Raw genomic sequence first — 23,501 nt, 5'->3', positions numbered from 1 at the left:
AGGGTCGTGAGATTGAGCCCCGGTGTTGGGCTCTATGCTGGGCAAAGAACTTGCTTAAGATTCTCTTTCTTCCTTTCCTTCTACCCCTCCCCCCAACACCCAGCTGTGCATGCATGCACTCTCTCTCTCTAAAAACAAAAACAAAATACATATCTATGGCTAACTCCATGGGCTACCACTAGCTGAATGAGATAAAGAGGCACATACAACAGAAAGGCCTTCTAAGATGGGAAGGAAAATGAAAACTGCAAATAAGGGAAGTAGTGGCAGAAATTTGACAGTAACTTTTGCCTTGGAGTAATACCTGTGAATACAAAGTCCACCCCAACCTCCTGCATTTTGTAAATAAGAAAAGATTCTTCGCTACTTGATTACACAAATCATATTTCACTCCAAACCTCTCTACTACACAGAAACTACTAACCCATCACAGGGACAAAATTTATAATAAAATTCGGTATTAATGATTTTTCATAGTAATAAAATCAATTACCTCCCCTCTATCTGTAATAAGATTGTCCCATTATCAATATTTCTATTTCTAATACCTTCCATAAAACAAAACTTATTTCATTTTATTATTACACATCTTAATTTTGTGGTAATAACAAAGACTGTGAGGAAAGTTTCATTACAATTAACATGGATAGGTAAATGTTTTACAACGGCAGACTAAATATACTCACTTTTGTTGTCTTTGTATAGAACGGGGAGGAGAGTTGGTGAATAGGCAGGTCCATGATACTAGTGGAGTTTGTGACACTGTTACTATGTGTATGTTCATCTTCTCTGCTACTGTCATCAGATTGATCAAAATCATCACTCTCCTGGTCCATTTCCTCTTCTTCTTCCTCCTCCTCATCTTGTTCACCAGCATGTTCTTCATCTTCTTCTTGCTCTTCTTGGTTCCCTGAGGAGTCCTCATCTACCGAAATGAACCGATTATTGTTTTCTTCCAATTGTCCTTGCTGGGAATCATTTTGGTCTCCAGGTCTAGGTTCTACTCCAACAACTTCACCATTCCTTGCAGTGTGCTCCTCCTCTTGTTGTCTTAGCTGTTGCTGCTGCTGTTCCTCCTCAACCACACGATTCATTTGTTCCTCATCTCCCTGGCTTGAGGAAGGGTTACCTCTCAGAGAACCTCCAGTTCGTCGTCTTTTGCTGCCCACAGAGAGCAGTTCCTGATTCATTTCCAAAAGCCAGCTTGCTACTTCTTGGACCTTGGCTAGACTATCAGAAGATGCAAAGGATTTCACATTCTGTAGGGAAAAATGGGGGGGGGGGAGAAGAAAGGTTTGTACAGTCTACGTTATGTCTCACTTTAATGTTCTATGTCTATATTCCAAATTTCATTAAAGACTGTAAAAAGTATTTGATGCTATTGAGATATTAAGATGTTCTTTAGGAATCAGTAGAAAGTTTAAAATGTTAAAATTGAGACTTATAAAGACATATACAAAAATCACACAGTACACAGCTTTATTTTAATCTTTAAAAAATAATTTTAGAATTAAACTTTATAATTTAGTTGCTTTTACCAATAAAACATAATCTAACCATTAAAATGATTTTTAATTTTAGAACAGTTCATAAACTGTAACTTTCATAAAACTTCCAGAAAATTTTATGAAGTGTATCATTAAAAACTATTCAATTATCAATTAAGTTTTGGAAATACTGAGAGAAACCAAGATAAAGAGGCTTATTTACTGTAGGAATTTCCCAAACTTCTCTGATCATAGAACCCTGTCTTAAGACATGTTTTTCTGACAGGTACCAAGAATAATCATTATGATTTTCATTTTGCACAATGAATATAAATCAACTGGAGAACAAATAAACAAAAAAAAATTTATTTTCATTTTTTTTAAAGGAAAAAAGTTCATAAGTTCATACCCTCTGACCCAGTAACTCCACTTCTGGCAATCTATCCTAAGGAAGTAATCCTAAAACAGAAAAAAAAAAAAAAATGCAAAGGATGCTCACTGCAGCTTTATCCAAAAAAGCAAAAAATAAAAATAAATGTAAGTAAAAATAATCAAAACCCAAATGTTCAAGACAAAGGAATCCATGAGATGGGCTATATATAGTGTAATTCCTAAACATGATGTACATTTTAAAAAATTGTGAGAACATGGATGTTTGTATTATGTTAAGGGCAAAATACAGGTAATTATAGGATCATAGCATTATTAAACTGCATAAAGACTAGAAGACCAGATTTCAAAATATAAACTACATTTAGTTTAGTATTTAGGTAGTAGTATTTTAAGTGCCTTAAACTTATTTTTTAACGATATTTCTCAAATGTTATGTATTAAACACATTTGCTCTTATGTTTTATAGACTCTAAAACTTGATTTGATATAGAATCTTTTCATAATGCTCATTCTTGAATTTCATCCTTTGCGGTCATCTATATGGACATGTTTGAGGCTACATAAAATAATGCCAACACACTGGCCAAGCTCCTATAGAATTCCTTTTAAAAAGATCTTTAAGGTTGGGGCACCTGGGTGGCTCAGTGGGTTAAAGCTTCTGCTTTAAGCTCAGGTTATCATCCCAGCATCCTGGGATAGAGCCCCGCATTGGGAGGGAGCCTGCTTCCCCGTCTCTATCTGCCTGCCTCTCTGTCAAATAAATAAATATAAAATCTTTTAAAAATATATCTTTAAGGTTTATGAGATATAAGAAATATAATACCCATCTTCTATCATGCTCTAAGAATAACTACATTGTATTATATATCACAATGATCTTCAGGTAAAACAGCCTTATTTACTTTTCAAGCCCTTGCAACTAGAGGTGAATCCCCAGAAGGGCCATTCCAAGTTTTGAAATGGGGTCTGAAAGTTTGAAAGATAGTTTTAAAATAGCATTATTTCATTTTATTTTCTATCATCTACACTTTATAAGAAAAAAAGCTGTACTGTGGGGGGAAATTCTTTAATTCTAATTACAAGTTGAAGTACAGTACAGAAAGAAGAGTTCCAATGACTGAACTGTGAGACACTTCAACATTCTGAGTGAAAGAGTAACCAACAAAGATGACTAACAAGGAGAACTGGGAATGACTGACATCCTTGAGGCCCTGAAAGAAAGCATACCCAGGAAGAGAAAGTATAAAATGACAATGGTTGTTGATAGTTCAAGCAGGATGAAGAGAAAGAACTGACCACTGGATTCAGTAACATGGAAGTCACTAGTAACAGGAGTTTTATTAGCTGAAATCTGATTAAAGTAGATTTAAGAACTAGGAAGAGAGAACAGAGATGATGTGTACAAACAAGTTAGTAGTTTGCTGCAAAAAAAGAACAAAAGGGAGTGATAATTGGTAAGGAAAACAGAGGCAAGAGAAAATGTTTTATTCTTTAAGACTAGAGAACTAGCAGTGTATCAGTATACTGAGAAGAATGATCCAATACAAAACAAAAGTTGATAATGTAATCAAGAAAAAGGGGAAATGGTGAAGTGATGTTTGTAAGTAATTAAATGGGGATGATGAGAATGAGTTCAAAAATTGGAAGGACTAGTTTCAGTTAAAAAAAATGGACACTTCATTTATGATAAAAGATGGGAAAGAAGAGTGGCATTATAAGTACTTTACATTTATTTTCTTTTTACCATATTTCTCAATGTGTAAACAGTTGGAAACAGGTAAATTTTTATAAGTGGCAGGAGTCTTGGGAAATTCCCTACTCATTCCTTCAATTATTTTCCTTTTCTTTTTAAAGTAGGAAGCAATGTTGCCATTATCATCAGAGTGATCTTGGGAGAAGAGGTTGCTAGAAATCTGAAGAATGGGGTTTGAAATAGTTCTCTAGAGAGAGAGGAAGGAAATTTTCCGAGGTGCATGTTGATGATCAAATATAATCAATAAATCATGATGTAACATATATCAAATGTGGCTTTTAAAAGTCAAGTAGTTCCAATAACCAAACTATGGAAAGAACCTAGATGTCCATCAACAGATGAATGAATAAAGAAGATATGGTATGCGCGCGCACACACACACACACACACACACACACACACACAATGGCATACTATACAGCCATCAAAAGAAATGAAATCTTGCCATTTGCAATGACGTGGATGGAACTAGAGGGTATTACGCTGAGCAAAGTAAGTCAATCAGAGAAAGATAATTATCATATGATCTCCCTGATATGAGGAATTTGAGAGGCAAAGTGGGGGGTTTGGTGGGTAGGAAAGGAAAAAATGAAACAAGACGGGATCAGGAGGGAGAAAAACTATAAGACTCTTAATCTCACAAAACAAACAGGGTTGCTGGGGGGAGGTGGGTATGGAGAGGGTGGTTGGGCTATGGACATTGGGGAGGGTGCGTGATATGGTGAGTGCTGTGACGTGTGTAAGCCTGACGATTCACAGACCTGTACCCCTGGGGCAAATAATACATGTTAATTTTTTTAATTAATTAAAAATTTTTAAAAATAAAAAAAACAAGTAGTTCTTCTTTACAATTCAGAGAAGCACAATAGCAAAATTTCTGTATGAGGTAGAAAGTGGTTTTTTTTTTAAAAGCACATTAAATACATCTGTTGTTTTCTATAAAAAATAAAATAATAAACTGTAGAAAATAAAGGTCATCAAAATCTTACTGGCTCATATATGTAAAAGACAAACTACATATACATCACAGAAAAGCAGGCTAAAAATAACATACTGAAAAACACTTATCTATGCAAATGAATATATATAGTATCCCAGTGTATATCAAGGTAAATCTACTATTCATAGGCTTCCTTCAAAGAATTAAAATCTTGCTTTAGTAACTGCATCTAAAGTCTAACTCTCCTAACACTAACAGGAACATTTTCCATTTGGATGATTATGCATAGAACAGCATGAAATCAGGGTCATTCATTGCCTGGAATAATCCAAACCCCAAGCAAATTGCCCTATGTGTGCCAACCAAAGAAGCATATTTTTAAGAGACTGAAACGGGTTAAATGACATATTAAGAGCAACTTACAAGATGAAAAAGATGAAAGAACAAAGGTCATAAAACTAATCATAAAGAGTATGTGCAAAGTAGGGAGGAGACTGTTGGTAAATAGTCTATCAACAAATAGAAAGTTTATGACTGGCCATTTCTAAGATAGTACTTGCACTGATCATCAGTGAACACTTCCATTACTAATTAGGAATAACAAAAAGTCAAATCACTATCATTGTGTAACTTTAGTGTTATATTGGGAGGAACAAAGAAGAAAGTGTCTTTAATTTAAGCCAATAAAGTCAACTAACTCATATTTACAACCATAGCATATTTACAACCATAGCATATAAACAGCTTTCAAAATAACACAGATTCTTACAGATAGACCTGATCAGAAATGGTAAACCCAAGTATAAGAATCAGATTTAAAGCACAGCCAATATAAAATATATAATGACAAAGCTAAAAGTCAGGTTCTAGGAATCCCAGAATATTTGAAGAGGCTGAAAATATCTGACAGACTTACATAAAAATTTGTCCAAGCAGAAAATATATTGGATTGGATCTCTCTGACTCATTTTGGGAATGGAAAATGGAAAAGAAAATTTCATATTCTGTTGGCATTCATAAACCCAAATTTAAACAAACAAAAAAAACCCCAGCATTTTTAGGAAATTAGTTTTTTTCTAACAATGATCTATTAAGTAAGCTAATGACCTAATTAAAATAATAAACATTTATTCAATAAGTAATAGGAAATCAGAATCAACTAAACACTCTTATAAGGGAGGGAACCTTTTATTTTTTCATTAATCTATAATGTATTATTTGTTTCAGGGGTACAGGTCTGTGATCCATCAGTCTTACACAATTCACAGCACTCACCATAGCAATACCCTCCTCAATGTCCATCACCCAGCGACCCCATCCCTCCTACCCTGCTCCACTCCAGCAACCCTCAGTTTGTTTCCTGAGATTAAGAGTCTGTTATGGTTTGTCTCCCTCTCTGGTTTTGTCTTGTAAGGGGTGGGGGAACCTTTTTAAAAAGAGTTTAAAAAGCCCCACATTTTTAAGAAAATTGATCTAAAACTTGAAACTGTTATACAGGAGAAGTTAATAAAATATTAACCCCCAAAATGCACACTTTTTTTAAAGATTTTATTAATTTATTTGAGAGAGAGAAAGCATGTGCAAATGTGTGTAAGAAGGGTGAGGTGCAGATTATGACTTCTTTTCCAAAACCAGAATCTGTACAATGCTCAAAGATAATTACTATAAAACAAATACTGACTGAATGCTCAATATAATCAGGCACATTTTAATTTTCTGGAGGATAACGTTTAGAAATGTTTCTTTACAAGTTAATCAATGACTTTTAACCCGACCAGAACCCATGGTAAAATCAGATTTTACATTATAAATAACTCTGGATGTATGTATTTAAACAAACCTAAAACAATGATTTAGAGAGAGGGAATTATAAAATATTTCAGATACCTGAAGTCTCTATAAATCACCACCCTTAACTAAATATGGTCCATTCTCATTATTTGTAGTAATTATATTCTATAAAGTTATCACAAATACTGAACCACTGCCCCTAGGGGAAACACAGGGTTAACTTCCTGAAAGCCTTGGTCACAACATTTTGGCCATCTCATCGATATACAGTCTTTTCATGTGTATGCTTCTATTTAAAGACATAAACTTAATACATATTGTGGATTCATTAACACTGAACTCAGCCTACGGCACTGAACAAAGCTTATCTAACAACTCTATGCCCTCCATAAGGCATATTATGACACTAGATAGCACCTTGCCACTATGCTTGGGAGCCATTTTCAAAAGCCAAATATTTCACTAAATAGACCATGAAAGGACACTTGTTTTAGTATGAGAGCTGGACCAGGAAGGCAGGGTGTCACTTTGTTTGACCTCAGATGAGAATGTGCATGCCAAGTGATTTTTTGCCACTCTGTGCATGCTCGTGTCTACAAATGACTGTGAAAGCATCACAAATATTGACTTTTGGTGTCACAAACTGTAGTGAGTAGGCAAATTCGTAAACACAAAATCTACAAACAATGAGGGTGGATGGTACCTACTTTATCTAAATCTTCTAGAAAGAACACTAATTGCAATGCAAGATTCACACAGTATTTTGAGATATTAGCAAAGAAGCCACAGCATTACCTATTGGCTGCTCTTGGAAATATAACCAAGGATAAAAGGATCAAAGAAATTGAAAGTTCTAATAGACATTCACCACTAAATTTTTCAAATAAATCATAAGTTCAGATAGCCCATATAGAAAAGGGGAGAGAAAGGCATCACTTTTCCCTTTGTAAGTGGCCAGAACAGGGTTCTTCTGGCAGCATCATTCATTATTGTGACAGTTCTGAATCTACGGATGCCTAGAAAAGATGCCTACAGTCACCACCATCCTAGGATGAAGAAGTATTATAATAATTTTGCTCTTCAAAAAAATTCAGAAATAAGGTTACTGTGATAGAAAAGAATTACTCCAGGGTTTCACCAAGTCCTAGAAAATATTGGGTAACATTTAGTCATTATACCTTGTTGATTTAGTGACACCTCAGACCTAATTTCTGTGCTTTTTAAAAACTAGTTTCTCAGAAACTTTTTAACTAATTTCTCAGGAAACTTGCTTTTCAGAATATCTTGGATTAATCAACACCATCTGAACTTATTTTAGGATGTTTAAAGAAATCCGTATGAGCAAGTACATGTTTAAAAAAATGAGCTCTGAAAGCCTATCTCAGAGTGAACTAGAGCTATTTCCATGGCAAACACTAACCTTGAAATGACCTTGAAATCTAAGTAACTGGGGAACACTACTAGTTACACTAATAAAACAAGGGGAAACTTAAGCAACCATCTAAAGCCTCCAAAGGACTGTGCATTTTTTAGACAGTTTTAGAATTATATGGCAGGATACAATCCATCAGACATGAGCAACAAAGTCATTTACGCTTTAAGATGTAGATGGCAGGAACATAAACCAAACTGCACTGATCACTGGGAAAGAAAACTCAAAGCTTAGAATCACCTTCTGCAAGCAGTTTAGAATCTTCCCTGAATGATAAAGAAAGCTCCCTAATCACCAGGAGCCCCCTTGTGGCCCTACCACTTACTAACACTCCAAGTTCATATTACTAACTTTATATATTCCAAGTTCTTTATTAATTATTATAGTCAAACTGATTAATAGTATCTGGAATAAACAATAAAGTAAGTCACATCATGACAAAGTGATAACTCAGTGACTCAAAATCCCCCAAGGGTTTTCCATTTCACTCATAATGAAAGTCAATTTTCATGGCTGCCTTTTGGTCTCTGTATAATAATCTACTCATACTCCCACCACTCTGAGTTTATATTCTATTCTCACTTTTTCACTTTGTTTCTCTCTAATGCTGTTCTTTCTTGATGAAGAAAATATGCTGCTATCTCAGAGCCTTTGCACTGGCCATTCCCTCCGCCTGATGCTTTCCTCATACTAAGAACTATTCACATAGTTCTTCCCATTACTTTCTTCAGGACTCAGTTCAAATGTCCCCCAGGCAGTGGCACTTTCCCTAATCATCTTATTTAAAATAATAACTCCCTTGCATCATAGTCCCTTTCCCCCTTGCCCTGTTTTACTCTTCTTCAAGCAATGTATAAAAGCACTAGACTAGTGTCTGCAATACAGTCAATGCCTATCTATGCACTCATCTATTCATTTGTTATCTGTATTACCTTCTCTCTAGAATGTAAGCGCCCTAAGGAAAAAGACTTCCCTTTTTCACCACCACTATCTTCAGCACCTACTCAAAGCCAAAAATGCTCAGCTTATTCTTCAAAACACTATTTAGTGAGTAAATATTTATTAAATCTTTTTAAAGCCAACTAGGTACTTTCTTTACCAAAGAACTTCAAGCCACGTCACAAACAGAGTGTCAATAACTTTATCCCTATTTTTAAAAGTTGTACTGAACACATTCTGTGTAGTATTTTTAAAACTGGGTATAAATATAGCCTTAATACTTATCACTTTTCTCCTTTTATCAAAGTTCTTGTTACTTTAACACAAGCTATGAAAAAACAAGTATGTGATTAAAAAGATTGATACTTCAAAAGCACATAGCTTGTTGAATAATTCTACTTCCAAATTGCTTATACTGTGGTTAACTGGGAAACCATAAATGTAACTTAAGGTGAAAATCTTCCAAGGACTACAAAATTGGCTGAATAGGTCCTTAATAATGGAGATTAGCAAAAGCAATACAAAATGAGTATGGGGAATATGATGCAAGTATTCATGTAAGCAGCAAATGTTCATTATAGTTTTGAACATTTTAAATCCACACGGAACCTCAATCATATATATCTTTATTATAAATGATACAGAACACTATTTCTCAGTTCACATCACAATACCTATTTTTTTTAAGTTTCTTTAACTGATTATTTTTGTTTGAGCTAAATTTAATTCTTCATTCCTATTTAACTCTACTGCCTCTGCAATCTGTGTTTACTCCATTAAAACTAAATTTTAAACAGGCTGCTAGGGGAATCCGGGAGGCTCAGTTGGTTAAGCGTCTGCCTTCAGCTCAAGTCTTTTCCCAGGGCTCTAGAGTGGAGTCCCACAGGCTTCCCTGCTCAGCCAGGAGTCTGCTTCTCCCTCTTCCTCTGCCTCTGCCCTCCCGTGCCATGCTCCACCCCCCACCACCTCCTGCTCCTGCTGGCTCTCACTCTCTCCTAAATAAATAAATAACCTTGCGGGGGAGGGGGACAACTGGTTGCTAAATCCCACTGGATCTTTTACCATTTCTGTAGCTTTCTACATTATTGAGCATGCACTCCATCTTCTTTACAACTCTCTTGTCCCTCAGTTTCCCTTGGTATCATCCTTTTCTTGGTATCACTCCTTAGGTGGCACTGTTGTTCTCTGTTGCTAGCTCCTTCCTGCTCTGCAGCTTCTCTCAAACCTAGGGTTTTAACTATCACATAGAAACTACTGACAACCAATCCTATTATCTCCAGCCAAACTCCTCTATTAAGCCTACTAGTTTTACTATATTGTCTCACAATCACTCCAAATCCATTATCTTAAAATCTAAACTCCTGTTTTTGTTTTCTTTCTCTCTCTCTCTCTCTCTCTCTCTCTCACACACACACACTCTCTCACTCACACACACACACACACGGCCCAAATTAGTTCTTAGATGTTCCTACTATTTTCTCTATCTCAGTGAATGGAGCCATATTCTAGCCAACTGCCTACTTAAGAAAACTGGTGGCTCTTCCTCTTCCTTCTACTATCCCTTCCCTCAACAATTTAGTCCTAAAGCCATTTGGTGGAGCCAAGCAAGTAAGGTTTATGTGTAGGATGAAGGACAGCAGTACAACAGAGGGGATCAATTTAAGCAGAGTGAGGAGGGTCCCCTTGTATGTGGGGGATGGTAGGAGAAAAGAAAGTGCACCAACACAGTGTAAAAGCCTGAATAAGAAGGGTGAGGAGTGATCTAATAGTGGAAAAGCCCAGCCAGTCAAAGGCAGAGCAAAATGAGAACATCCGTTTGGGTGAGAGTAGCAAACATGAGCAGGGTTAAGAAAGGTATCCACATGGAAGGATGGTGTCAAAGCCCAGATGGGTTAAGGAGAGTACAGTGGCCACAATGATGCCCTGCTCAGATATCCCTTCAACAGAACCTGCTCCATTATCTTGGAATTCACTGCAACGTTTACACCTGGCCATAATGTGTCTATGCTTCTCCCAGCAAATGACTGTGCATGGTGGGAATGCTCCAACAGCCAATTCTGCTACCTGCCCATCATACTTTGTCTTGATATCCATTTCTCTGCAGACCTGCATTAAACCAGAAGGTATCTATGTACTAGTGTCAAAAACTCTTAAGACAAAATAAGTAAGTGTGGAAGATACTACAAAATGGCTAACTTCATTAAACAAAGATTATTTCACTCCAGAATGCTGAAGAACATTTTCTACTACATAAAGAAATCCAGTGGCTCAGCAGAGGAAAAATTCTCAACAGGGTATCTTAGCTAAAAGAGGTCCTTTTAAGACAACAGAAGGCTAGATTTCATTGAATACTTTGAAGATGAAGAATAGATGCAGAAACTAGCCAATGTAGCACTAACTCCTCATTCTCGTAAGACATGAAGATAAGCTTTGACTTCAAGGAACAAGATTCTTGGATTTAAAAGGAAAATGCACTTTTGGAAAACACCACATTACAAAAAGGAGATTGTGAAATGTTTCCACTGCTGCTTGGGCTTAACTAAAAAAGGATATCATCAAGTCTCAAGTCTCACTGGAAACCACCTGGAGAAGCTACAGAACAAAAGTGAGCTGATTTTCTTCCCTTTCAACACAAATGATCGCTGGGCAGAACTCTTTTTCTGAATCTTCTGATTATGAGAATTTGCCATGAGAAAAAGGAAGAGCTGCAGTCTTAAACAAGATGAGTTTTACTGATCTGCCCCAGACATGTTCTGGGTTTCTGTGGAGAAAAGAATATCCTGCTATTCATAAGAAACCAATGAACATTATACTTCAGTTTTCATTATGCATTCAAACAACCTTTTTCTTACTCAATGAACATCAAGAGTAAGCTAAGAAACAGTCTCATTTCAGCTGAAAAAGAAATCTGTAGGTGTTGGTTTATTTCCCATTTGACCCTGAATTGGTATTTGTGGAGCATAAAACAAGCACAAGAAGAAAATATAATTATTACATTAAAGAGGTAAATCCACACTAAAGAAGTCAAAATAACTTTTTAGATTCAAAAATCACACTTTTATGCATAGATGAGCCTTGTGAAGGAAATACTTTTCTAGGGCCTACATTTGAGCATGATCATATCACCGAGTAAGGAAATGTTTTCTCTAAGTCTTGTATAAAAGAGTGTCTAGGCAATATTTTTATTCATATTGCTTTGGTTTATGGTTTTAGTAGCTTTACTATTCAATAGTCAAAAAGAATTTCATGTTGTAAATAATATTAAAATCAGTTTATGTTTATTTAAATTAAATCTGCTGAGCCTACATTAAGAAAAATTAAGTCCCATTTTGGTTTAAGCTGGTTATGTGAAATTTACTACATTTCCTTAATGAGTTTGCAAGATTTATGCGAAGATAAACGACGTTTATCCCAAGGAAAGTAAGCTAAGCTTAATTATCAGGGGGTTGTATTTTCCCCCCAAGAAAAGCTGGCCAAAATGTCATTTTTTGCTGTAAATATGAAGGAATAACTATTTCTACATATACTCTACACCATATCTAATTTGGATCTCATATAGAAATTTATGATAAGGCTTACGTGAATAAAGTAAAACAGATAAAGTAGTAATGTAAAAGAAAAAAAATTAGAATCTCCTCTAACACTAACTGTGTTAGCACATGTCTACTTTTCTCATGTTTGACCCTGAATTGATATTTGTGGAGCATAAAACAAGCACACGAAGTAAATATAAATTTTGCATTGAAGAGGTAAATTCACAGTAAAGAAGTAAAAATAATTTTGAGAATACTTTGTGGGAAGAAGGAACCACACAAAAAGAGGGGACTAATGAACTTGCCAGTATAAACAGATCCACAGAAAAAAAAAGAACATTGTTTACTCAAAAGAGCACTGAAAAGTACCAATAAATAATTATATCTACAACTTACTGATCAAGCTGTTATACTGTGAGCTGGAGCTATAGTCATCTTTATGTGATTTCTAAGTTAAGATTATTTTAAGTGTATACTCAATGTAAAAAGATTAAGAAAGGCTGACATGAACATCAGTAATGGGACAAACTGATAATATGTTTACCTAATAAGAAGTAATGAGAGTAACAGAGCCTCACTTTTTTGAAATTCTTGCCAACGATGCATAACCTGAATCCATTAATTAGGAAACACTAGACAAACCCAAATTAAGGGTCCTTGTTCAAAATGACTGTCCTACAATCTTTAAAAGTGTTAAAGGAATGAAAGTAAAGATCAAAGCATTGTTCCAGATACAGGATAACTAAATGTAGTCCATGATTTTGAACAGAATCTTTCTATTATATGAGATAGTTATCTGAAAAACCAATGAAACTCAAATGGAGTCTGAGGAATAGAAAATCTAAAATATTGATGCCAATATCCTGATTTTAATGGTTATATTGTGATTATGTTGAAGAATGTCCTTGTTTATAAGAAAAGCATACTCAAGAGTTTAGGGGTGATAGTGAATCCTGTTGGCAACTTTATCAAATGGTTCTGGGGCTAAGTAAGCTCTTAATACTATAGTTGAGACTATTATGAAAGTTAAAAGGGGGGAGGGATCTCAACATCAATCTGGTTCCCATTATCTGCTACAAACTACCTTTGCCTTGTCCTAACACTTTTGTCACCCACTCACATCATCACTAAGTCCTAAGTATACCTCTGCAGTAGATCTACAATGGATTCCACTTCTCTAGGGCTGTTTAATAAGCAGATACTATATGCCTCTTGCCCAAACTATATGAATAGCATCCTTAATAATCTTCCCATCTTTTGTGCATCATGCCTCTAACCTACCCTCTATACTGCGGCCAGAACGTGAAATGTCATCACCTCAGTGGCAGTTTCCAAACTTTTTACGTGTTGAAGCCTTTGTTCACATGAAGGCAAGATATTAAACAGGTAAAGAAAGAACTTGTGAGGAACAACTGGAGAAGGAGAGAGAATGGTGTTCACAGAAAGAATGAGTAACCCCTGAGTGAATCCGAAAATTTCTGAAACTATTATTCTATAAAATAAAATCTGAACTCCTAAGTATGGTATACAAGATGTTCCTAGTCTGATCCTGTCTCCAAACATCTTCAATACAAACTGGTTTGTCTTAAACTGTGCATCACCCAACAATATAGATCTACTTGTATTCTCCTTATACACTATATGTTCTCCTACGTCTGTATCTTTGTAATGACGTCTTCCTTCTCTCTGACGCATTTCTTTGCCCACATTTTACTAACCCTTCTTCTTCCATTCCTCTCTGCCATAGAACCTGCTGAAATTGGCAAGCATAGGCCTTGAATACAAGGACCTCCTCCTTCTACTTGTAAAAAGAAAATAGTGGTAGAATATTCCAGAAAAAGTTGGGAACACAGACTTGTAATAAAAGAAATGTCATAACTAACAGGTTGATAAAGGGATAAAGCTTAATCAAAGAGGACTGATATATTTTGAGTTGTCTTTTTTAATATTTTATAAAAAGTAGAAGGCTAGAGAAGTGAACATGTTTGCTATTTCTAGTATCTCACTTTCCAATTCCATGAAGAAAACAGGAACTACTTTTGCTTTTTCTTTTCTAGTGATATTAACTGACACCAAATATCAAGTATATATTGCAGTGCTAATCTTTAAAATGCAGTGATACACCAATGATCATGCACAGACTATATAGACTTTTCCTCACATTTAGGAAGAGATAATCAACTGCACATATAACTTTATTACAATCCATATAATTTATTACTTCCTGTAATTTCTAAAACTGTTAACCAACAATGAACAAATATAAACAAAATCCATAGGATAATTTTTCCATTTCCCAGAGTATATTCAAAAGCTTCTCATATGTTGTAAAATAAAAAGCATGGGGAATACAGATTTTAAAATATGAAAATATAAGTGTCCATCTTACACTGTTACCCTATACTTCTATTTGTGGTAGTTCAAGACTGAAATCTACTTCTGAAAAACACACCCATCACTAAACAAACAGATGCATCCTACAGGGTTTTTAGGTAGAGAGGTGTTAGCATCAGGACTGGGAGCACAAGGGGTGTCAGGTTTACATATAAATGCTTAAATCTGTGTGATAAAAGTCAACAATCACAGAAGTCATTCATGTACTAACTAGTCTTGTATCTTCAAATATTAAATGAAAAAACGGGTGAGACACAAATAGTTGACTAAAAATATATATAAAAGGATTGATAAACATATGAAAAGGTACTCTGTAAAACTAGCCATCAAGTAAATGCAAATTAAAACCACATGCAATACAACTTCCCATCTGTAAGAACTGCTAAACTAAAAGAGACCAACCACCACCAAATGTTAAAATTGGAAACTAAAACTCTCAAACATCACTAGTGGTATTGTAAAATGTTACTACCACTGTAGAAAACCATTTGGCAGTTACTAATAAAAACACACACCCTCTGGAGCTAGCACACATTCGCCTACGTACTCCTACCCAACAGAAATGTCCACAAATAGGCTGGTACAAGAATGCTTTTAACAGCTTTATTCAGAATAGCCAAAACTGAACTCAACTCAAATATTCATCAACAGAAGAATGTATTAATAAATTGAAATATATTCATACAATGGGATGGGTACACAAAAATGAGAATGCGCTTCTGATACATGAACTAAAATGGACATCAAAAACAGTGCATTGAGTGAAGAAGCTAGGGAAAAAAACAAAGGCAACATTAAAGATTCCATTTATATGTTTAAGAATACAAAAAACTATCTACAGTAATAGTAATCAGAATAGCTGTTGCCTAAGTTTGGATTGAATGGAATGGAGCATGAGGAAATTTGGGGAGTGACAAAAATTATTCTACATCTTGACTGAGGTGTTGTTACATAGGTATACATATTGTCAAAACTCATATATGGATTGCACTTAATATAAAAAGCACTTCGATTAAAAATGTATATATTAATTGAGGAAAAGGCAAAAATTTTTCTGCCTTCTTTGACTCTCCCATTGTGAGCCTGTTAAATGCTGAAAAAGGCTTTGGACTTCTTTGCTCTGAGCCCATTAGTTGGGTCTTCTCTACACTAATACCAGATACGATTACATCAGAGAGCGAGGATAAAAGCCCAGAATACTGATTTTTCCACTTCAACAGGCAAGGTGGCAGTTCTGCCAGTGCCCACAACTCCTGGCATTGAAGAGTCAGTACATCATTCACTGTGAAGCCCTCTATAGTAGGTAGAGGGAACTTTGAAGAATGTGCAAGAGCTAAAACAGCAATTGTACTAGAAGGAAAACCAATCTTGAAGTCATAACCCTAAGGACCCAATGACCACAGGACAAAGAGAAGAAAAATCTGCTCAATTTCAGAAATAACTCAGCACTCCTACAATGAGCAAACACTGATTCAACAACTCCTTTTAGGTGTGGCCTCTATTCTGCCTCACTATAATTTTACAATAAGGGTTTGAACTTCAGAAAAAGCTCACCACTGTAACATAGAAAATTTATTGTCCACAGAAAACTAATGAGTCTGTTTTTTTAATAGAGTTACCATCTTAGCATAGTTTTAGCAAGGCAATTAATGTGGACCACAAAGGAAAAGAATGTCTTCTTGTTATCTGCTTTTTATTTAGGAATTCTATTTTGATTTGCTACTGCTTGATGCCCCTTTGCCTGGGTTTTTGAGGGGTTTTAGTAGGTATGTCAGAACCCAGGTAACTGCTGCCTGGATTCCTTTTCTTGCTCACTGAGGAAAAACAATTACCTCATTTAAGTGATTATGTCAGAGAATCATTATTCACAGACAGATTCTAAGAAACATTGTTCCATCCTCATCTTTAAATTCTTGTCAGGAAGGTTGAGTAGGTATATCGGGGGCAAACACTGCCTGACCATTCTGCACACAAAATGCATATTTGAACTAGAAAACAAAAATATTTAAACTCTGAAATGAGCGAAGTACTGGCGATAAAATGCTGACCAAAAAAGACATAAACTCTGAATCCAAAAAAAAAAAAGTGTAAAGGCTATAAAATTAGTTTTTAAAAAATTATGAAAAAAAATCTACCCAAGGTAGACCTTTGTAAGACATATGAACAAGAAAGATTTCTAAAAGTTGTGTAATTACAGTGAAACCAAATAAAACAAACTTTGTTCTAACCTGACTCCATCACTGCCCACCAACGTCCTTATCTGTCAATAACTGAAAAAGCAAAAAAAAAAAAAAAAAGTAAAAGCCATCACCACCACCAAGAAAATAAAAAAATCTAAAACATCTAAAAAATTAACTCAAATAACAAGAAACATTTATAATCCATTTAAAACTATTCTTTTTTCCTTCCTTTTTAGTAAAGACTGAGAGCTACTATTTTCTAAATGGTAAGAACTATTATTTTCTTACAAAGATCTTCTCTATTTATGTAGAAATAAAGCAATACTGCCATAATGATTAAATTAGTAAACTAGATCCCTTACATAACAATCTATAATTTTCAAACAAGAAATTTTTAAAATTTTTCAGGTTATAGAATAGAATTTCTGGACAAACCTAACAAGGCAGTGGTTGTAAAACACTCTCAAACTTCCAAACACCTTCAATCTCAGTACAATGCTATGTTGTACACTCAATCTAAAACTAAGAGAAAGCATTGTGGGTTGGTCACAACTCAAATTCCTTATTACAATAAGGACTGCCTAAGGATTTTACCACTAAACTCAGCCATTCAAAGAACTAGGAAGACTCTCTCTCTAGGTCACTGCTCTCCAAAGCTAGTGATTTTCAGATTTGTTAGGAAGAATATTTCTTAGAACTTCCAGATTCTTATAGGATTCCTCCACTCTGAAGTTATTCTTTCCACCTAGACAAAATCAGATCACTTAACTCAAAAGAATAATAATAATTGAAAGCCATAAAAACATGGCTCTACAGTTTTGTCTACTGCAGCAATTCACCTACTCCAGATAGAGAAACAAAAATATTAGGAAGAAATCCTGTAAGTTAAGAAGTCTGTTTTATATTCAGGTTAGTAAAGATGTTTCCACTGCATTCCTGTAATCAGCAAACATTTACAGAGAGCCCACTACGAACTAACACTATGTTAGGTACAGCTTATTCACCTAATCGAGAACCCTGAGATCATTATTCCCATTTTACAAAATAGGAAACAAGCTAAGATTAAGGTCCCTTGCCCAAGATTTACAGTTAGTAAGATTTAGCAAACATGTTTAAAACTGTGAACGAATGCCTGAACCAAGGCTTATATTCATTCCACTAGGCAAACCTGTCTTCCAACAAGGCATAATTAAGGATCTTACAGCAGTAAGAGAAACAAAAGGCACACATGAAGTAGCAGGACACCATTACAACGATCTCTTTGATATAAAAGCAACTTCTTAAGACAGAAGCTACCCTTCTTCCTCAGATGCCTAAACATCACCTTCCTTCCAGTCAGGGCCATGGACCATGGGTCCAGGCCCTTTCAAAAAAAAAAAAAAAAGGAAAAAAGTCTTTTAGACTGCACCCAGCAAAATAAAATAAATCATATGAGATTTTTTTCCTAGGCCCCTTTCAGGAAAAAGAAGGTACCCTATATCACCCCCACACCCAAAACTCATGCACACAATCTAATTGCTTTTGCCCATTAGTTACAAAGTGCTCTTTAAAGCTATATTTGAATCTGTAAGTGTAGCTCTATAGTTACCTATGAATACGAGTATTTTGACAGTTTAAATTGATAAGGTTTTAAGCAAAACAATGAAATCAAATTCTAGACTATAACCCGAAGTCACTATCCAACTTTGTAATCTCATTTCCTTATCAATTCTCAACACAACTGTAAAATAAATATTATCTATTACTGAATCTTACCTTGTGCCAGTCCTTGCTAAATGTTTTACATATGAAACCTGATTTCATTGGGAAAAAAAAAATTATGATGTAGAGTCTATTTTTTAAAAGATTTTATTTATAGATTTTATTTATTTATTTATTTGTCAGAGAGAGAGAGAGAGAGAGAGAGAGAGCATACACACAAGCATGTAGAGAGGCAGGCAGAGGCAGAGAGAGAAGTAGGCTCCTTGCTGAGCAAGGAGACCAAGGCGGGACTCAAACCCAGGACCACAGGATCATGACCTGAGCCGAAGGCTGCAGCTTAACCAACTGAGACACCCAGGCATCCCTAGATTCTATTTTAAAGATGAAGAAATGAGGTTCAGAAACCATGCTACACTATCTCTCAAGCACTACCCATCTGATATATAATTTCTCTGAACACTCAGAATCATACTCCTAAGGCACTGGAAATCACATAGTCCTGTGATCAAAACAACACAGTTTTTCATTTGCAGTAAATGTTAGGAATAATGTTAGAATCAACAAAGAACATTAAGAAATAGATCATTTCAGCACAAAGTCAAAGCCAACTTGATAACAAAACAGCTGCATAAATTTGAGTAAAATCCAGTCAGTTAACATAACAGCCTAGGTTTAATAGTTAGACTATACAAATTCTAAATCTACTACTACCTAGCTATGTAATCTTGAGCAAATTTACTTAAAGTCTTTAAATCTCACTTACCTCATCTGCAAAAGGGGATTTTAAATGGTACCCCAATTTTACAGGATTATGTAAGGATTACAGAGATAATGCATATTAAATGTTTAAAGATATGTCTGACATCTCTAAGTGAGTACTTAATATATGATTCTTATTAGCTATTAAACAACTTTGTTATCAATTTTAAGAAGGTTTAAATAGGCTAACTTCATCATGAGTTAAGTATAACAAAAGAAAGGAGATCAGCAATCATTTAAAGATACTCAAATTCAAATCTTTACTCAATTTAAGTTAGAGTGCTCACAGGTTAAACTATCTTTCAAACCAAAACATACCAAAGGCTGGTTACATGAAGAAGGATGCATTTCCACCTCTTTTTTGGTGCCAAGAAAACCATTCTCTAACTTCTCAAAGGACAGGAACAGGGTCAGTAGTATTTAAAGTGTGGCAGGCGGACCCCTGAGAGTTGCTGAGACTTTCAGATCTTTAAGGTCAAATCTACTTTCATTAATACCAAGAGGATACTGGTTTTTTAACTCATTCACTTCCAAATGTATTTAACTTTTTGACTATGTAACTTGTGATGATGCCATTATTTCAATGGCTGATACAACTATGTTTATGCTTTTAAAATTTCTCAGTTTTAATTTCTTTTTTTAAAAATACTAGATTTTTTTTAAAGCTTTTATTTGAGAGAGAGAGAGAGCGCACAAGCAGGGAGAAGGAGCGAGGAAGGGAGAAGCAGACACCCCTTTAAGCAGGGAGCCCAATACAAAGCTCCGTCCCAGAACTCTGTGATCATGACATGAGCAGAAGGCAGACACTTAATCAACTGAGCCACTCAGGTGCCCCTCAGTTTTAATTTCTAATGCCATAAATATAAATAAATAGAATCTATATAACAAAAACTATTTGAGGTCTTTGATAATTTTCAACAGTGTAAAGGGGTGCTAAGACCAAAATCTGAAAACTGCTGTTCTAAGTGGTCAGAAAAGTTATGAGCCATGAAAAAACAAACAGATTCAACCAGAAAGCTTCAGAGGCATTCTTTTCTAATCCCCTTATTTTGGAGCTTCAGGAACTGATTCTAGAAATTTAGGTACCCTGCCCAACATCTAAGGAAGGGAAGAGCTGAATTAGAAGGGAGATCTTAAGACTCCCAGATTCTCTTTAATAAGTCATAAGCATGGCATATGAAAAACGTGCCTCAAAGGGTACTGTAAATATTCATTAACACTGGTCAAGTGCTTATATTAGCACCTGATACCCAGTAGATACTCAATAAATACTAGTAGTACTGATGACAGAGGATCAAACCTCTGCTTAAATTACCTTTAGAGATTGGCAGCCTACACCACCTAGACAACATGCTGCACTTCTTGATCAATTTTATATTTGCTTCTTCCCTTACTGAAGTTGAAATTCTCCCTCCTTGAAGTTCTACCCAGTATGGCCTCTCTGGCTGCTACACAAATGAAATTTAATCCTAATGCTATGTAGCTTATTTCTCAAGCATAGACACCCTGATATCATTAAAACATTCCTGATAATGGCATGACTTGAACTCCCTCACCATCCTAAGAGCTCCAGCTGACAACTACTCCCAAAGTGTAACACTCAAGACTGAATAGTCTTCCACATGTGGTCTCAGCATACTTTGGATCTCTGGTTTTCCTTCCTCTGGATACTGTTGGTCTATAAAGTAAACGGTCTTTCTAATTTTACAGAGCTCCCTGTTCTACTGTATACAGTGCTTAAAAAGAAAAAATGCAGCTTGCATTCTGAGATGTCTTCACTCTATTCTCCCCAACTTTCATTCAGCACCTCTCTTTCCTTTGTCCCTAATTCCATGCAATTTTGATACCATTCCCACAGTTTCTCCTTTGGTGTAAAGAGACCCTCCTTTGAAAAAGCCCTGGTAGGTCAGTTTTGAGAGTTCACAGGGATTAAACTACCCTTGCCTTTATAGTCCTTACTGAGGGCCCTGCACTCATTTATTGTTGGGAGTAAGCAAAAGACCTATTAGTTTCACCGGTTACCTGGCCAGCTGACTTTTCCAGTTAACTATTTGAGGGATCGCCTGTTACCAAGTTTGACCCCCCATTGTTTCACTTTTGCTGTTTCCTACTAAATAACATTGATTGATATATTCAGGTCTTGGGTTTATTGGTGTTTTGCCCTTACCCAGTTGTATTTTAGGGCTCAGGGAATACAATGTCATGGGTAAATGCTGCCCACAGGTTCTTTGTTCTGGTACTTTATCCACTTATACATAAATTCAGAAAGACACAAACACTGGATTGCTGTCTTCTTCCCAGATTTTTCTGTTTTAAGTTAACTTAAAGTTTCAAGCTAACATTTTAAGCAGCTATCTCATAAAACAGTAAGTAATATTAAAAAGTTTTAAATAATAAAATAATGTTACTATTACATAGACATGATGTTTGATAAAGGAAACTACAATTCTTTGTGAATACGAAGATAATTTTTAAACTTTTTGAATGTCAAATGCTGAAAATCTAAGTCTACTGTTAACAGCAAATTAAACAATAAAAATGGAAGCGCTTTCCAAAGAGAAAATTTCTGTTAATTATGCAGGTATTATTATTCTTTGGCCCTGGTAACCCACCATGAAGGTGAGATTCTTCCCTCTGGTATGAAAGGGAGTAATTACTTAAAGGGCCTGCTGGTTGTCCATACTGTTACATTAAAAGCAAATACAGATCATCCTGGGAATATATTACTATCACAATTTTTCCCCCCTAAAAAGGTTTCTGCTTTTCCCTCTTTCTTGAAAGATTGCTTCACTGGGTATGGATATATGACTGACAGTTTTCTTTCAGCAAACTGAAGATATTACTCCACTGCCTCCTGGCTTCCACTATTGCTATCAAAATTCAACCAAATGCCAAACTGCTGTTCCTTTTTAATGAAACTGTCTTTCCTCTGTAGTTGTTTTTAAAATATTTTCTTTACCCTGACTGTTCTATGTATTCTACACTATGATGCATCTACATGTGAGTTCATTTTTATTTCTCCTGTTTAAGATCCATTAAGTTTCCTGAATGAGCTTCAATGGTTCTAGAAAATTCATAGCTATTATCTTTTGAAATATTTATTCTCCATTCTTTCTATCATCTCTTTTTGAAATTCCAATTAAATGTGCTAGACTTTTACATTCTTTTTTCCACATCTCAACCTTTCTTTTTTTTAATTCATCTACTTGCCTCTCAAGCTGCATTCTTCCCTGGAACTTTATCTATAGAATTCTCTGAGCCTCAGGTTAAATTTACATTGCTCCAGAGAAAACTCAGGTTTTTTAGCTAGTTGCTCAGAAACATTACCACCTCTGATTACCAATTCAAGTTCATTGCTTGAGGATTTCAGAGCTACACAGAGCTCTCTATGTGATAAGCTACTTACGTTTACAAATTCAGGAGATGGGGGAGGATCCTGCCTCTCCTTTATCCAAAACTAAAATGGAGACTGAAAGGTCCTTCACTGTACATTTTTGTGTGGTATTTTCTGTTCATCCTTATAGAACCTTTGAGGCTCCCACTTTATATGGAGGTCTAATATTAGATGCCCATCTTATGGGGCCTTCGTTCTAATCTGCCTCCTTGCCCAGCACTTAAGGCAGCCCTTAAATTAGAAGTCCAAGGTCTCCGCCTTCCGAAAAACTCCCAGGGCAAAAACTGGCTTTAGCCTACTCTTAGCTCCCAGGGTCTCTTGTTTTAGCCATTGTGGATTTATTTCTTGTCATGTAAGAACTATGTTGAATCAGTAAATTTATCTACCGATCTATATCTCTACTTTATCTGGCATTTTGGTTGCTTCATTTGAGACAGTTTTCACAATACCTATTTGGTGGTATTCCACATACTGCCAGGAATAGAAGTCATAATCAATCCCTTGCAGGGAGACCTTATATGATTTTACAAAGAATATAATATTTAAAGTGAGTACTAAAGTACTATTAGATGGAACTCGGGTGGAGAAGGAAAAACATATTACAAAAGTAGCTAAATAAACAAATAAAGATGTGTGAGATGTTTGGTTTTGCTGGGCTTAAAACCAAACTGCAGGGTACAGAATTACTAGAAATGAAAGTGATGGACTAGAGAGACTCAAGACACATGGGATCCAACTCCTGAGACTCTGTACGCCATGATAAGGAAGATAAACTTGAGACTGGCAGTCACCGAAGGGCTATAAG

General features: G+C 35.5%; 1 protein-coding gene across 6 annotated transcripts in view; it reads right to left on the bottom strand.

Annotated features, from left to right (window-relative positions):
* Window positions 1-23,501, bottom strand: part of FBXW7 (F-box and WD repeat domain containing 7) — a 232,790-nt gene that overhangs the window by 94,812 nt on the left and 114,477 nt on the right. For 4 of the 6 annotated variants that reach the window (XM_045078323.1, XM_045078324.1, XM_045078322.1 and 1 more), the window contains 2 exons: window positions 1,897-1,946; window positions 687-1,259 (listed from right to left, as the gene is read on the bottom strand). In XM_045078323.1, coding sequence (XP_044934258.1) covers window positions 687-1,190 — 504 coding nt within the window. In that variant the 5' untranslated portion in view covers window positions 1,191-1,259; window positions 1,897-1,946. The remainder of the gene's footprint in view (window positions 1-686; window positions 1,260-1,896; window positions 1,947-23,501) is intronic. The other 2 variants (XM_004758062.3, XM_004758066.3) reach the window with 1 other exon arrangement.

Source organism: Mustela putorius, unplaced genomic scaffold, assembly GCF_011764305.1.
Source record: "Mustela putorius furo isolate JIRA1106 unplaced genomic scaffold, ASM1176430v1.1 tig00000242_pilon_pilon_pilon, whole genome shotgun sequence".
Classification (NCBI taxonomy): domain Eukaryota; kingdom Metazoa; phylum Chordata; class Mammalia; order Carnivora; family Mustelidae; genus Mustela; species Mustela putorius.
The sequence above is the reverse complement of the archived record's forward strand: the minus strand, read 5'-3'. Positions and strand labels throughout refer to the sequence as shown.